At 50.4% G+C, this 14529-nt stretch overlaps 1 protein-coding gene across 3 annotated transcripts; it reads right to left on the bottom strand.

Moving 5' to 3' along the window:
* Window positions 1-632: 632 nt before the first annotated feature.
* LYRM9 (LYR motif containing 9) lies at window positions 633-14322 on the bottom strand. Of its 3 annotated transcripts, XM_075994325.1 has the most exons (5): window positions 14243-14321; window positions 6306-6355; window positions 3680-4640; window positions 1953-2045; window positions 633-839 (listed from the first exon to the last, which is right to left on the bottom strand). In XM_075994325.1, the coding sequence occupies exons 3-5, from the start codon at window positions 4058-4060 to the stop codon at window positions 822-824; spliced, it is 492 nt and encodes a 163-aa protein (XP_075850440.1). In that variant the 5' UTR covers window positions 4061-4640; window positions 6306-6355; window positions 14243-14321; the 3' UTR covers window positions 633-821. The 3 variants fall into 3 exon arrangements, with proteins under 3 accessions (XP_075850440.1, XP_075850439.1, XP_075850441.1); XM_075994324.1 differs by lacking the exon at window positions 6306-6355 and having other exon boundaries at window positions 14243-14322; XM_075994326.1 differs by lacking the exons at window positions 6306-6355; window positions 14243-14321 and adding an exon at window positions 12290-13426.
* Between the last annotated feature and the right edge of the window lie 207 nt (window positions 14323-14529).

Below are 14529 nucleotides of genomic sequence, written 5' to 3'. Positions count from 1 at the left end.
CCACGTAGTGTGCGTTTCACCTCAAGGACACTACGAACTCAAGAACACCATAAACTCCTTGAAGGCAAGGACCGCCTGGGCATGGAGAGGCAGCCGGCAGGAAGAGCAGATCCCTGGCAGACGGCTGGGCATGGCACAGCTGGGAGGGCTCGGGGGCTACACGCAGGGCGGGGCAAGCCACAGACAGACAGCTGAGCCCCGACGCGGTGGGTGCTGGCGCAGACGAGGGGCCGCGTAGGGTGGCTTCCCCAGAGGGGACACTGACTGGTGCTACCATGTTCCAAATCCTGTGATAGGCACTTCAACTTCATCTCACTGGATCCTCACAGAGGAGGAAACTGAGCTCGAAGGCAATACCTGTGACACGCCCCCGAGCGGGGGCTCAAATCCAGATCTGTCTGCTTCTAAGCCCCATCCTCTTCCTTCTGTACACGCTGCCCCCCGACGGGACGTCTGCGCTGGGGCTCAGAGAATGGTAAAGAGACCTCCAGAATAAATGAATCACTTTCAGAGCAAAGTAAAAAAACAAAAAAACAAAAATAAAAAACACAGAGAAAAAACAAAAAAACACCATATTCTCTCCTAATTTCACATCGTGAGTGGCAGGAAGAGCAAACATAAAGGACGCTGGAAACATGACTGTGGCAAGAAGAGCCTTCTGAGCAAAAGGGCAGCTTCTCCCTCCCCGGGATTTCTTGGTCTTTCAGCCAATAAGGCCGATGAATATTCCAGAACTGCTGCTGCTGCTGCTGAGTTCCAGAAGGGAGATCTCCCAACTTCAGATGTCTTCAGGAAGGCTTTACTCGCTGGGCCCTGGGTTCTCAGTTTTGTTTTTTATACTGCAAGACAGAGAGATGAGAAGTCGGGGAGGGAAGCCAACGGGGCAGAAGGACTCTGGGGGTATCTGGAGTCCTGGTTGTCGGGGCCTCACCTGCCTCCTACAGGGGCTTCTCGGAGGTGGTGAAGCCCAGTCAGGAGGCACCGATCCCTCAAATCTCCAGTTCGTGCCTGGACACCTTTTCTTCTTTAATGGAAAAGGAAAAACTGCTGGGGCTGGAGAGGGAGGATGATAAGAAAACTGGGGACGTTGGCTGAGCACAGTGGCTCACACTTGTAATCCTGGCTACTTGGGAGATTGAGGCGGGAGGATCATTTGAGCCAATGAGTTTGAGACTAGCCTGGGCAACATAGCAAGACCCCCATCTCAAAAAAAAAAAAAAAAAACAGAAAAGGAAAAGAAACTGGAGACATTAGGATTGAAAACTATGGGGGCACTCATCCTTTTTCCCGAGTCTTGCTCAGTGGGGAAAAAAAAAGTCTCGGTAGAAGAGAAGCCTCAGAAGCCAGCTAGTCCAATCACTGAGTTTAAAAATTGGACACTGCGCCCCACATCTGGAGAGTCTAAGTTAGGACAGAGAGGTGGGGACATACTCTGCCCTCTAGGTCCTTCTAATATGAGTTTAAGGACCAAGAAGCCAGTCTAAATCCTGACTCCCTCCCTCCCTCCCTCCCTCCCTCCACAGAGACGGATTCTTGAATGTTTCCTCCTAATCCTACTCCAGGATGAATACCCCCAGGGACAGGGAGCTCACTCCCCAAGACAGCCTTCCTCTCTGGACGTCACAATGGTGCTGCCAGCTTGGGCACCATCGAGTCCCAGAAGACTGTCATCTTCCTCCTTCCGGCTGCCCCTTCTCAGCTCGTTCAGCACTGTTAGGCAGAAACTGGCCTTTACGAATTAAAGGTGACACACCACCCCTCCGCCTTGCAGAAAATAAATGCAACCAGAAGGGATCCCCTTTGGGCAGATTCTAGAGGAGGGGAGCAGCTGGCCGGAAACCTCCTCAGCACCACCATTCTCAACCGTGGGGCGGGGGCGGCCCCTAGTGGTCACAGAGGCTACAGCCAGCATTGCCCCAGTTCGCAGGTGGAGCGGGGAGCCAAGCACCTACTTTGTTCATGATCCAATCGGCATCTTCAATGGCTCGCTTAATAATCTGCTGGATTCTCTCAGGGTTGTCTTCATCCGAATGAACCCGGAAACTCTGGAGGTTTAAGCACAAGGAGAGATGACTCGGCAAAATTCCCAGGACCAGTAGCTTCAGGTCACTAAGTATGTAGTTGGGTTTTACACTCAGCATCTATCTCCCTAAATCCTCCAGGGACAGTTAGAGACGAGGAAACAGAGGCTCAGAAATCCTAACCTGCTGCCAAGCAATGGCATCTGAATCCTATTTTGCACTCTGCTTGACTGCAAAGCTTGTACTCCTGACAGCAGGGCGGTTGCAAAAAGGAAGACTGGCCCCCAAGTTATCCCCAAATCAAGCAGGGGCCAAGGAGAAACTTCGATCCCTATTCAGTTTGCTCCTTGAAGGAAGCTGTTTTTTCTCCAGGGGGAGATCTCTGCAGGGCCTTGCAGCAGGGAGGGACAGGCTCCCCTTGGCCCGGTGCTGGAAAGGAAACAGGGAAGGGAAGGGAGGCAGTGGAGTGGGGGGCTTTGGGAAACCCAGCCAGGTCAGTGCAAAGTGCGGGCTGCTGTGTGCTTCTCCCAGATGTTCACCTCTGAGAAGCAACCTGAGATGCAGTTCATCGCTGTGGGGTTCAAGGACCCTTCAAAACGAACCAGCACCTGTCACCCGTCACTCCCAACCCTGCAGCACATCCTCCTTCTCATCTTCAGGAACCACCTCAACACCCAGCTCTGGGAAGCCCCCCTGCCTCCCCTAGACAGCTAAAAACTTCCTTCTCCATATTTCCACAGTCCTCTGTGGCTACCTCTATTTTTTCACTTTCCATGTTATATTTGTATAAATTTTAGTTTTCAACTTTTTATTTGGAAATGGTTTCTAAATTATGGAAATGTTCCAAGAATAATACAAAGAATTCCATACCAGAATCACCAATTGTTAACATTTTGCCACATTCGTTTTATCATTCTCTCTTTATATGTGTGTGTGTATAGTTTTTCTCCAGAAGCATTTAAGAGTAAGTCGCAAGCGGCACCCCCCTGCCCCCTAAACATTCCAATGTGTATTTCCTAACAAGGACATTCTCTTACATAACCACAGTAATAGAAATTCAGAAAACTTAACCCTGATACAACACCATTATCTAATCTATAGCCCATATTCCAATGTCATGCATTGCCCCAGGCATGTCCTTTACAGCAATTTTTTGTTTTTTTCTGGTCCAGGATGCAATCTGGGATCATGCATTCTCATTGAGTTGTCACATCTCTTTAGTCCTGTTCAATCCAGCACAGCTCTTCTGCCTTTCTTTGTGTTTCAAAACATTGACATTTTTGATGAGTATAGACCAGGTAGTTACGTGGTAGAAGGTCCCCCACTTTGGGTTCACCTGATGTTTTCTCATGACTGAATCCATTTGTGCACTGTTGGGAGGGAGGCCTATTAGATGATGTTATGTCCTACACTCTATTCTGATCGTCCATTCAGCTGCCTCGGCCATGCCCTGGCACACAGCTGACCTACGGGGCGATGCACCCCGTTTCCTGGAGAGAAGCTGGATTGCCCAGCATTGGTTTCCTGCGGCTCTCAAACTGCCACCCCACCGCCACCTGAAAGACTAGCCCTGTGCCCTGGCCCTGGCCTCCACTCCCACCCCCCACCAAGGCCCCTGTTAAGAGAAACCGCCCAGATCCAGCGCACCCTGCGCCCACCTGCCTGACCGCGTGTTTGTAATGCTCCCGGATGCCCTTGGTCGGCAGCTGCCGGCAACAGCGCAGCAAGTAGCGGTAGAGCTGCAGCGGCCTCTGGACCAGCTCTGCCCCCGGCAGCGGGGCCATTCCCAAGACCCTCTGCCCCTGGAAAATACAGAGCATCACTCCTAAGGCATCAAGCCAAGTTCTATGCTCAGCCCTGGCTGAGGTCCCAGTCCTAGGGGAAGCAGGCTGGACACAGAGCAGAGGCAGGTCCCCCTCGTGCCCACCCCACGGAGCCCGCACTCTGGGCTGGGCTGGGCGTTCAGTCCTGCGGAAATCCCAGCCCAGAGCAGGCCGCAAAGACCACTGGCAAGCGTGGAAGGAGATGCACAGCCTCATCTCTTGTGTCTTCTTTCTGGACCCTGACTTCAGGTGGCGGGTGAGGAGGTATCCCTGACAGGCAGAGCAGGGCAGATAAGCAGGAAGACCCTGAGGGGCAGTCACCGAGAAAGCAGCTCTGACATCAGCCAACGCGTTCTGGTGAGGGCACCAGGCAGCAGAGGGGAGAATGCCCACAGGTCTGGGCCTTGCTACTCAAAGGATGGCCCCAGACCAGAAAAGCCCGCGTAACTGGAGGCTCCTTAGGAATGCAGAGTCTCAGGCACCCCCCAGACCTACTAGACCAAACCTGCATCTTAACAAGGTGCCCGGGAGAGTCACATGCACATTAAAGCTTAAGCAGCACCATTCTAGAAGCCTCTGCATGAAGGAAAAGCTGCACACAGTTGCTGTCATGCACTCAAAGCCTGGGCACATGATTTCATTTTACGGTGTTAGCACTTTTTCTATTCTATTCACTTTAAATGTGATTAACTGCACACATAAGAAAAGCATGCACAGAGAGGTCTGGTAACTTGCCCAAGATCACACAGCTGATAAAGGAGAGCTGGGATTTGAATCCTGGAAGTACGGCTCTAGACTTTAAAAAAAACAAACAGCTTTATTGAGGTAGAGCTGACATACAACCAACTGCACATATTTAAAGCATATAATCGATAGGTTCTGGCTTATGTACACACCTCGGAAACCATCACCATAATCAAGACGGTGAACATACCCATCAGCCCCAAGTTACTCACACCTCTTTGTAATCCCTCCCTCCTGTCCTCCCCCTTCCCCATCCCCAAGCAACCACTGCTCTGCTGTCACTACAGATTCGTTTGCATTTTCTAGAGTTTTGTATAAGCAGAATTATACAGTGTGCTCTCTCGTGTCTGCAGAGCCCATTATTTTTAACTCTGTATTAAGGCTCTCTCTAAAGAACCCACAACTCTAGCCTGATCTCTTTTTTATTTTTTTTAAGGAAACTGTGAGAATATAGATTGTTTCAAATGTTAGATTCTAGAACATACAGACTTGCTAAGCTTTCAGTAAGTGCCCCTCTGTGTGCTCACTGCCCAACCGACTCCTGCCTGAAACCTGCCTGGTGTCCCTGCCCCCAGCCCGCCACTCCAGTCCCCTCCGCACTGACACCCAATGAGCTCCGGAACCAGCGTCCCAGGCACCTTCCAATCGGGCCTTAAGAACTTCTCCCAGATCGCCCAAACCATCAAGTAGGTCACCTCTCGGTGCCCGGGCACGTGTGGCTCCCTGAGCGTGGAGCTCCCTTCCTCGTCTCCTCCAGTCCAGCCTAGTGTCATTCCTCCAGGAGGCCCTTCCTGACTGTCCTTCCCTGGGGACGGAGGGAGTCACTCTGTCCGCTGTGGGAATGTAGTGCCTGCTTCGTGGTGCCACAACAGCCACTCCCACCTGCTGGGGACTCGTGCCAGCTCCCTAGGGTGAGCGGCCGGCCCGCAGCAGGCTCCACTCCCTGTTCAGCCGAATTGAATGAATCTATTATCTCCTCTGTACGGATTCCCCTCCACGAGACAGGCCCCCTATGATCCAGAAGGAGCTAAAAGAAATTTAGCGGCTGGCCTTAGTTTTAAAGGAACACAAAAAAAGACAAAGACAAGCCCCCTGCCCCCGACACCCCTGCAATAAAAGAGAAGAACTGGATCACCACATCTATCAGATGCCCTTAAACTAAGAAAGGAAGCTTAGGAAGTGGCTGGTTTCAGAGGCTTCGTTCTATTTCCGGCACATTAGCTTCCTGGCAACAATACATGTGTCTCCACAGCTAAGGTAGCCAATTCCTCCTGGTTCTCCAGGCTGTTGTCTTGACACTGGTGTGGACAGGTGGCTGTCTGCCCCCTCATCACCTACTCTCCCTTCTGGTAGCAGCCCAAACGTGCACCTGGGGTAAAAACTCCCAGCCTTCAGCCCCCGGGGTCTGAGTGGGACTCCGCCCCAGGCCTGGCCGACCAGAGCCCAGCGTCCACGTGGGCACAGGGACCGCTACGCAGATGGACGTGTGACAGAGGTTGGTCTGATCAGAGTGAATCTCAACACCCCCGCAGAGCTGACCAAAAGGACTCCAGCTCTTTCCCACTAGACTTGAGGCAGAGGGGACCGGATCCTGTCTCAGTGAAGCCACCTTGCCTCCTCATGAAACCTGGGACCACAGCCACGGAGCAGAAGGCAGAGCGGAGACTCTGAGAGAAACCAAGTCCAAAGAATTCATTTGAGGCCGAAAACCACCCACCTGGAGGCAGTTCCAGATTCTCCCATGATGAGCTTCTGACGGTTCCAGCTCTGAGGAAGTCTGGACAAGACAGGGCTCCTCAAGTTCCTCCTGCTATGAATCACCGATTTGCCAGGCTGACTGGCCACCCTTGAGCCCAGCAAACAGAGGGGAACCCCACAGAATGGCGGCCAAGACCTTCAAGGGCAACCTTGAGGACATACCACCAAAGTCCCCAACCTGACGGGCAGACTCCCCTGGCAGGTTTTCCCAAACTATATAAAGTAGTAATCAAATATTGTAAAATGCTAGTCGTGGAACAGATGGTCACCATCTGCAGTCCTCAAAATTAACATTTGGAAAGAGCACAACTTTGTTTCACTGCTTAAAACCCCAAGCAATACTTAGTAACCAACCCAGCAAGTATGGGCGGCAGATTATTTTCAGCTCAATTATAATACTTAGTCATTCTCAGTAATAACTAGTAGAGAATACATGTGTGGGTCCACTTAGAAGAGCTAAACTAAAAGCATTTTAATTTAATTTAAAGTGTGGGTTTGCTATTATTTAACAGGCAATGAACCTCACAGCATCATTGCTAAACCTGGAGGCAAACCCTTTGGCCCCAGCAAGAACTGCTTTGCTTATCCTGCCCTTTCAACCCGACCTTAGCCTCCACCCGGCTCCCTGCCTCTGTCATGCCACCTCCATCTTCCCAGGCATCCCAGACTCCTGTCCCCCGATCCCCACGCCACTGGTTTCTAGGTCCCATCAAATTCCACCTCTGGATGACTCCTCACAATTGTCCCCTCCTTCCTACTCCTCTGCACATCCCTGGTTCAGACTGTCATCACCTTTCACTGGGACAACTGCAACAGTCCCCGAGCCGGTCTCCCTGTTTACCAACCCATTTCCCTACAATCTGTTCTCCACCCAACAGCCAGAGTGGATCTTCCCAAAGCATAAATCTCAGCATGTCCTGTCCCTTCCTGAGGTCCCTGCTGTCCACTCCCATCCTGCACCATTCATGGCAACTTTCCCCAAAATGTGGGACAAATACCTAAAATTATTTGAAGCACTATATGGACCAACATCTTTTTTTTTTTTTTTTTTTTTGAGACAGAGTCTCGCTTTGTTGCCCGGGCTAGAGTGAGTGCCGTGGCGTCAGCCTAGCTCACAGCAACCTCAAACTCCTGGGCTCGAGTGATCCTTCTGCCTCAGCCTCCCGGGTAGCTGGGACTACAGGCATGCGCCACCATGCCCGGCTAATTTTTATATATATATATCAGTTGGCCAATTAATTTCTTTCTATTTATAGTAGAGACGGGGTCTCGCTCAGGCTGGTTTTGAACTCCTGACCTTGAGCAATCCGCCCGCCTCGGCCTCCCAAGAGCTAGGATTACAGGCGTGAGCCACAGCGCCCGGCCAGGACCAACATCTTTTTATTATGATTTTATATTTATTTTCATGTGTAATGAAAACATAAAATACCCATGTTTTCATAGATATTATGACTTAAAGTATTTTTTAAAAATAGGCATAAAATTGATTTTTTTTAATGTATCAAACAAATACTAACGCACCTGAAATGTGGACATGGCGAAATCAGGACAGTGGCAGTGAGGTGTGGAAAGCACTGGTCTACAGGATCAAATCCGGACTACTCCTGCTCATGGCCTACAAGGCCTCCTAGAGGCCCTCCCTGAACCAGCACCCCTGGCACTATGCCTCGTGGGAGGCCTGTGTGGTTATCTCAAAATAGCCCTGATCACCCTGCACTGCCCTGGTTGAGGCTTCCAGTTCAGGCTCTCACCTGGATTACTGGAAGGGCATCCGGCTGCCCTCGGGCCTCCGCCAGCCATTCTCCACATAGTGGTCGTGGCGCTTTCTCAACCTCCCAGCTGAAAATCCCAACGGAAAACTGAAAACTGTCCACAACTGGACAGTTGACGATTCTGTAAATTATCGTTAATTTTCCCGAGTAGAATACTGATAACGTGGTTATGTGCGAGAATGCCTTTAGCCTCGGGAGATGCAAGTGGAAGTATTTAGAGGTGATATGTCATCAGGTCTGCAACTTACTTTCAAATAGCTCAGCAAAAGATAACACAGAGAGAAAGGAGTAAGAAAGATAAGGACAGGTGGTGAAATGTTAATGTTGTATTTAGATGGCAGGCACTAACGGTGAACACTGTGCTATTATTTAACTTCTACATATTTTGAATATTTTCCTAATAAGAAGTTACTTTAGAAACATTCCCTGGTGGGGAGTCATCCAGCTGTCCTCCCGCCACGTGCTCCCCGGAGGCAGGGAGCTCACCCGCACTCCATCTTCACTCTGCTCAAGCTGCTGGAAAGTCTGTCTGGGTCTGAGCTGAACGTTACCACTGCAATATTCTACTCATTGGTCTGAGCTCTGCCCTCTGGGGCTAAAGTCTTCCCTAACCTACCCCCAGTCCAGCTTTTCATTAATCAGTCAACTACCCCAGCACCCCCTCCCACTGCCCCTCATCCCTCTCCCAACATTAAGCATCCCGAAAATGCTACTAATATCATCTCCCAAAGCTTTTCCTTTCTTGAGGCATATACACCCCCATTATTGATACTCATCTTAAATATACTGTCCAGCGGGAAAACAATCGTCTGGTTGTGTAAACCAACTTCACTGGCCAGGGGCTGGCACCCCTTTTGACCTACGAATTCAAGGAATGCAGCCCAGACTGCATTCTCCGCGTGAGCCCTCATGTGGCCCTGGCATTGGGCTCAAAGGCACCTTTCTCCCAGGAGCTATTCATAAGTATGTTTGCCCGGCTTGTATTTTATGAGTTCAGTCCAGAGTCACAATCTGCCACAAATCCTTGGGGTGTCTGATTCTGTTATCTAACTCAACTCAATTCAACGTAACAAGAGCACAGAAACAACCACTTAACAGGTACGAGTGGGGTACAACTCTTTCTGCCTTAAGCATCTGTCACCCATGCAGCGCCACTCAAGAGTATCTAGCATGTGTACAACTCTGGACTCAGCCCTAGGGCCACAGAGATGGACAGTCTGCCGTACCCAGCTCTCCTATCCAGAACCCTCTGCAAAGCTAACAGCATGTCTTCCTACCTACCACTCAGGAAGTGATCAGCACATGCCAAGTGTGAGAGCTTTTCAAATGGTCATCTCACTGCATCCTCATGGCAATATTACAGGGTAGGTATCATTAGGCCCATTTTATAGACGAGGAAACTGAGATCCTGAGAGGTTAAGTAACTTGCCGGAAGCCATACGGCTAGTACATGGCAAGGCCAGGAATCAAACCTAGGTCTATTTGGTTCCAAAGCCCATGCCCTTATCTGCCTCACGGCACCACCTGCCATGTCTATATCTGAGACATCCATAAAAATGCTGACCACATCAGGGCTAAGAACCCCACAAAGAACTCTCCTAGGGCTTATGCAGGACCAGGTTCAAGCATTTATAAAAGCACTTGACTTTACTATTATCCAGTACTTCTCAACCTTCTCTACAAAACCTTGCTTCGTGCTTTTCTGAAACACAAAGACATCATCTGTAGCTTCCCCCTGCATACAGATGGAAAAAAAAGAAAAAGTCACCAAGCTGACATCAACTACACAGATAAAGGAAAGGGCAGCTAAGAAATGCTTAACAAAAAAGCACTTACAGGATCCAAAGAGAATATGACAGAACAAAGAGAAGAGAGGAAATAAAGCTACAAAGGGAATTTCCTGGGAGCCGAGTGGGATCACTGGCACAGATGTCGAGAGACAGGCCTACGGTTCCATTTAACCCCACTGTCCTTTTCCCTCACCTGTGTCCTGACACAGGGTACCTAAAAATAAGTCACATATTAAAAAAAGAAAGAAAGAATAGAACTGCAGAAAATAACCAGAAATTATGCCCTATTGAGCATTGATACAAGCTAAATTAAGCCTGCACAGGCCATTTTTTAAATATGCAATTACTCTTCTTGATGGGGAAAGTTGAAAAATAGGAATGGAGTGGTTCTGCTTCCTGCCCCCATCCACTCCAGGGCTCCATCTTGCACGTACGTATATGCTCGCCCAAGCTAGAGCGGGGCAGTAATCCCTGCCTTCTCCAGCCCCTCTCCCACATGGTCAAGGTTCTAACGTCCCCCTACCCTTGGTCCCCCACTTGATCCCCACTGGTGCCAGGTTCCTAGCTCTGCACCCATGCCTTGCCTGGACTACCCCAATACTTCAGCTTCTCTCCTTCCAGTCCAATCCACACAGCGCCACCTAAGGGTACTTCCCAAAAAACACACCTGTCACCCCCCTTCCTCAAAACCTCTGGGGGAGTTCTTTACCCATGGCCTTCTGAAATCTCTTCCGACTTCTCTCATGCATCTGACCTGCTGCCATCCTTCCCACACTTCCTGCATTTTAGCCACAGGTAGAACCTGGAGGTTAAGTTAATGGACTTTGGGATTTGAGAGTCTGCACTCAAATCCTGGTTCCATCACTCGCCAGCTGTGGGACCACTGGCCAAGTTTCTTAATTTCTATCTCAAATTCTGTTTCTCGTATGTCAATGGGGGACGTAGCAGTATTTCCTACATAGGACTCTTGTAGAGATTAAATTTAATGCTCCTAGGCCGGGCGTGGTGGCTCACGCTGTAATCCTAGCACTCTGGGAGCCGAGGCGGGCGGATTGCTCGGGGTCAGGAGTTCGAAACCAGCCTGAGCAAGAGCGAGACCCCGTCTCTACTATAAATAGAAAGAAATTAATTGCCCAACTAAAAATATATAGAAAAAATTAGCCGGGCATGGTGGCGCATGTCTGTAGTCCCAGCTACTCGGGAGGCTGAGGCAGGAGGATCGCTTGAGCCCAGGAGTTTGAGGTTGCTGTGAGCTAGGCTGACGCCACGGCACTCACTCTAGCCTGGGCAACAAAGCGAGACTCTGTCTCAAAAAAATAAAAAAAAAATAATGCTCCTAAAAAACTTAGCACAGTGCCTGGCACATACTGTGTGTTTACTATTAACTGCTATACCCCCTCTGAAATGTGCTGTGCTCTCCAACATCTCTTTCTTTCCCTTACCTTGAATTCTTCACCTGCCTTATGAATTCCTCTTTAACCTCGAAGATCCAGCTCCCGTGTCACCTCCTTGAGGGTTTCATCCCAGGCTGCTCACACCCCATTACAGAGTCATCACACTGTACTGCAATCATTTATATATTTTGTGATGCAAGAACATAGAGCAGGTTTTGGAGACAAACAACCCTAGTTTAGAAGCCTGCCTCTCCCATTTACTAGCTGTGTGATCCTAGGCAACTTGCTTGACCTCTCTGGACTTCTGCTTCCTCCCCTGTAAACTGAAGAACACAATACCTACCTCATAAGGGTTTTGTAAAGATCAAGCTAGCTGACGCAAGGAAAGTGCCTGGCACCAGGGCTGGCACATATTAGGCGCTTGAACATCTCACCCTTTCCTCCATTACTTGGCTAACTGTGTTCCTTGCTAACTATAAGCTCCCGGGGGACAGAGACCACATTGCATTAGTCACTCCTCCGCAGTTAACAGTGCCTGGACCACAACAGAAGCTCAATAAATGTGGAATGATTCCCATTTGCCAGAGAAGAAACTAAAGCCGGGAGGAAAGTGGCAGTCCTGAAGTCATGAACCTAGCAGAGCCAGGTTTCAAACTCAGGTCTTTTGGCTCTGAGTTCTCTGCTCTTTCTACCACACCTGCTGTCTCAAAGGCTAAGGAACCACCCTGAATATCACACATGTCAGTACAATCCACCCTGAGCCTTTGCCAGTTTAAAGTGCACCTGGTGAGCTATCCCAGCCAAAGCAAACCAGAAACCATGCAAAACGCAAACATGCTGGGCTCCTGGGAGAAGAGCAATCAGTACTCTGAACTGAATCACTCTGGTGTCAGACTACATTGTGCCTAGGGTCTCCCCACACAGGCCATAACACACCAACCCGGTTTGAGAGCAAACGAAGGGAATTAACAAGTATTGGACACCTACCTGGTGGCAAGCAGGTACCTACCAGGCAGCAAACACTGAGCTGGGCACTCCATAGGGACTATTTAATCTACAACTGCATCACTACTCCCACTTTACAGACGAAGAAGATTAAGGCTACAGATGACATAGAACCAGACCAGAGCCACAGATGGGCTTTGTATCCAGGTACAAATTTCCAAACTCGAGCTCTTTCTACACACGGCCAGGGCTCATCTGAGATGACCCTTGAGCTGAAAGCTCCTGGTTTGTCCTTTTCCTCTCATGCTCCTCCCTCTGGCCACCTTGCTGGTCATCACATACCTGACTCCTTCACCAGTACCCACATGCATGGCTCATTTCTCCTGCCCCCGCCACCTTTATCCAAGTCTCACTCAAGAGGACATCTCTGACCACACGATAATCCCTTCGATCTTTCTTCATGACCCTGTTCATTAGCCACAGATTTAGTTGTTTCTGCTTGTATGCCCCCACTGGAATGTAAGCTCCATGGGAGGAGGGGGCTTATTTTGTTCATGTCTGTAGCCCTAGCATAGTACAGCACCTGACACATAGGTGTGCGTGTGTTTGTGTAAGAAATGAAACAGTGACTGAGCACCAAAAGGGTGCTGGGTGCTACAGAAAGAGAAACAAGGCAGCCCCTAACCCCATAGAACTCATACCCTCATGGAAGATTTTAAAAAACCAATTATTCAATTATAATTAAACACTACGAAGTGGAATTCAGTTCCCTGAGAGAATGGTTCATGGGGTACCTCACCTAGTCAAGTCACAGATTTCTTGAGAGAGGGAGATTAAACCTGGGGACAACCAGGACTTGAAGGGGTGTTGCATGCAGAGAGAGCAGCCTGCATGAAGGCCTAGGGCAGGAAAGACTGTCAGGCCCACCCTGGCACAGGGAGACAGGGCAAGAACAAAGAGGATGCTGTCTAAGGCCAGGTCAGATCCAGAAAGGTCTGGTTAGGTGGTGATGAGGAGTTAAGATTAGTCCTAAGGTCCATCAGCTGATGAATGGATGAATCAAATGTGGTACATTCACACAATGGAACAGTAATCTGCCATAAAAAGAAATTAAGTACTGACACATGCTACCACATGAACCTTGAAAACATTATGCTAAGTGAATGAAACCAGTCACAAGAGGCTACATAAAGTATGATTCCCTTTATATGAAATATCTAGAATAGGCAAATCTATAGAGACAGAAAGAGTAGTGGTTGCCTAGGGCTGGGAGTACTGGGAAGAGATGGAGGGGTGATAGCTAAAGGAGGTGTTTCTTTGTGGGGTAATGAAAATGTTTTAAAATTGAGTACGGTGATGGATGCACAATACAGCGAACATACTGGAAGACAGTGAATTGTGCACTTGAAATAGGTGAACTGTATGCTATGTAAATTACATCTCAGTAAAACTGTTTTTAAGAACAATAACAGCAAAAAGAAAGATTTACTCCTAAGAGCTACGGGGTTTTGGCCACGGAGTGACTAGCTCTGTTATTCAGATGCATAAATCAAAATGTTAAGGTTACTCGGCCTCATGGGGTGCCCTGGGCAGAGGGATGTAAAGGGGCCACGTCTCCTTTTCAAAACGGGCAAACTGAGGTTAACGCCGGAGGAGTGTGCCCGGCACTTCGGCAGCGGCCTAGCGGCCCGGAGACCCCTGGGCTCCCTCCAGCCCCCACCCCTCGCGTCGCGGGCCTGCCCCGCTCCTCCGAAGCCGCCCCGGTGAGGCCTGCGCCAGGCCGGGCCGCCCCCGGGAGCCGCGCTCCGGTGCATCCGGCTCTCCCGGGACAGGAGCACGTGGAGGGCAGAGGAGCGGCGCGAGCCGGCCCTAGGTCTCGCTCGGGTCGGAGGACGCCCACGGCCTCTACATCCCCAGCCCGCCCCCGCCGCCCCGCGTGGCTCCGGCCGCCGCCGCCCCCGCGCCCCCGCCCTCGGCCTGCGCGGCGCGGCTCACCCGCCTCCACTGGGGACGCCAGCCCCGGACGCCGCGGCCACGGCGGCGGCGACGACTGCGCCTGCGCCCCCGGAGCGGCGCAGCACCGCCCCCGCCTGGCGACTGTGGCCGAGCGCCCTCTGCCGGCCGCGCGCGGGACTCGGGGTCCTACTGGGTGCCCATTGCCAGATCCGACCCCGCCCCGTGAAGAAAAAACTGTGCCCACTTTCTTTACCTCAAACGCCCACACTTCCTTCTGGCTGTTGCTTCCCCGGATATAAGCACTGAAGGCAAGCTCTCCCCCATCA

The sequence above is a fragment of the Microcebus murinus genome, chromosome 18, assembly GCF_040939455.1.
Source record: "Microcebus murinus isolate Inina chromosome 18, M.murinus_Inina_mat1.0, whole genome shotgun sequence".
Taxonomy (NCBI): domain Eukaryota; kingdom Metazoa; phylum Chordata; class Mammalia; order Primates; family Cheirogaleidae; genus Microcebus; species Microcebus murinus.
This window is presented reverse-complemented; position numbering and strand designations above follow the sequence as displayed.

Coding starts and splice junctions, on each gene's coding strand:
- LYRM9 (XM_075994324.1), bottom strand. CDS start 4,060: ATGAGGCTGTGCATCTCCTTCCACGCTTGCCAGTGGTCTTTGCGGCCT. Junction 2,046..3,679: donor ACAAACACGCGGTCAGGCAG/GTGGGCGCAGGG, acceptor TTAAACCTCCAG/AGTTTCCGGGTTCATTCGGA.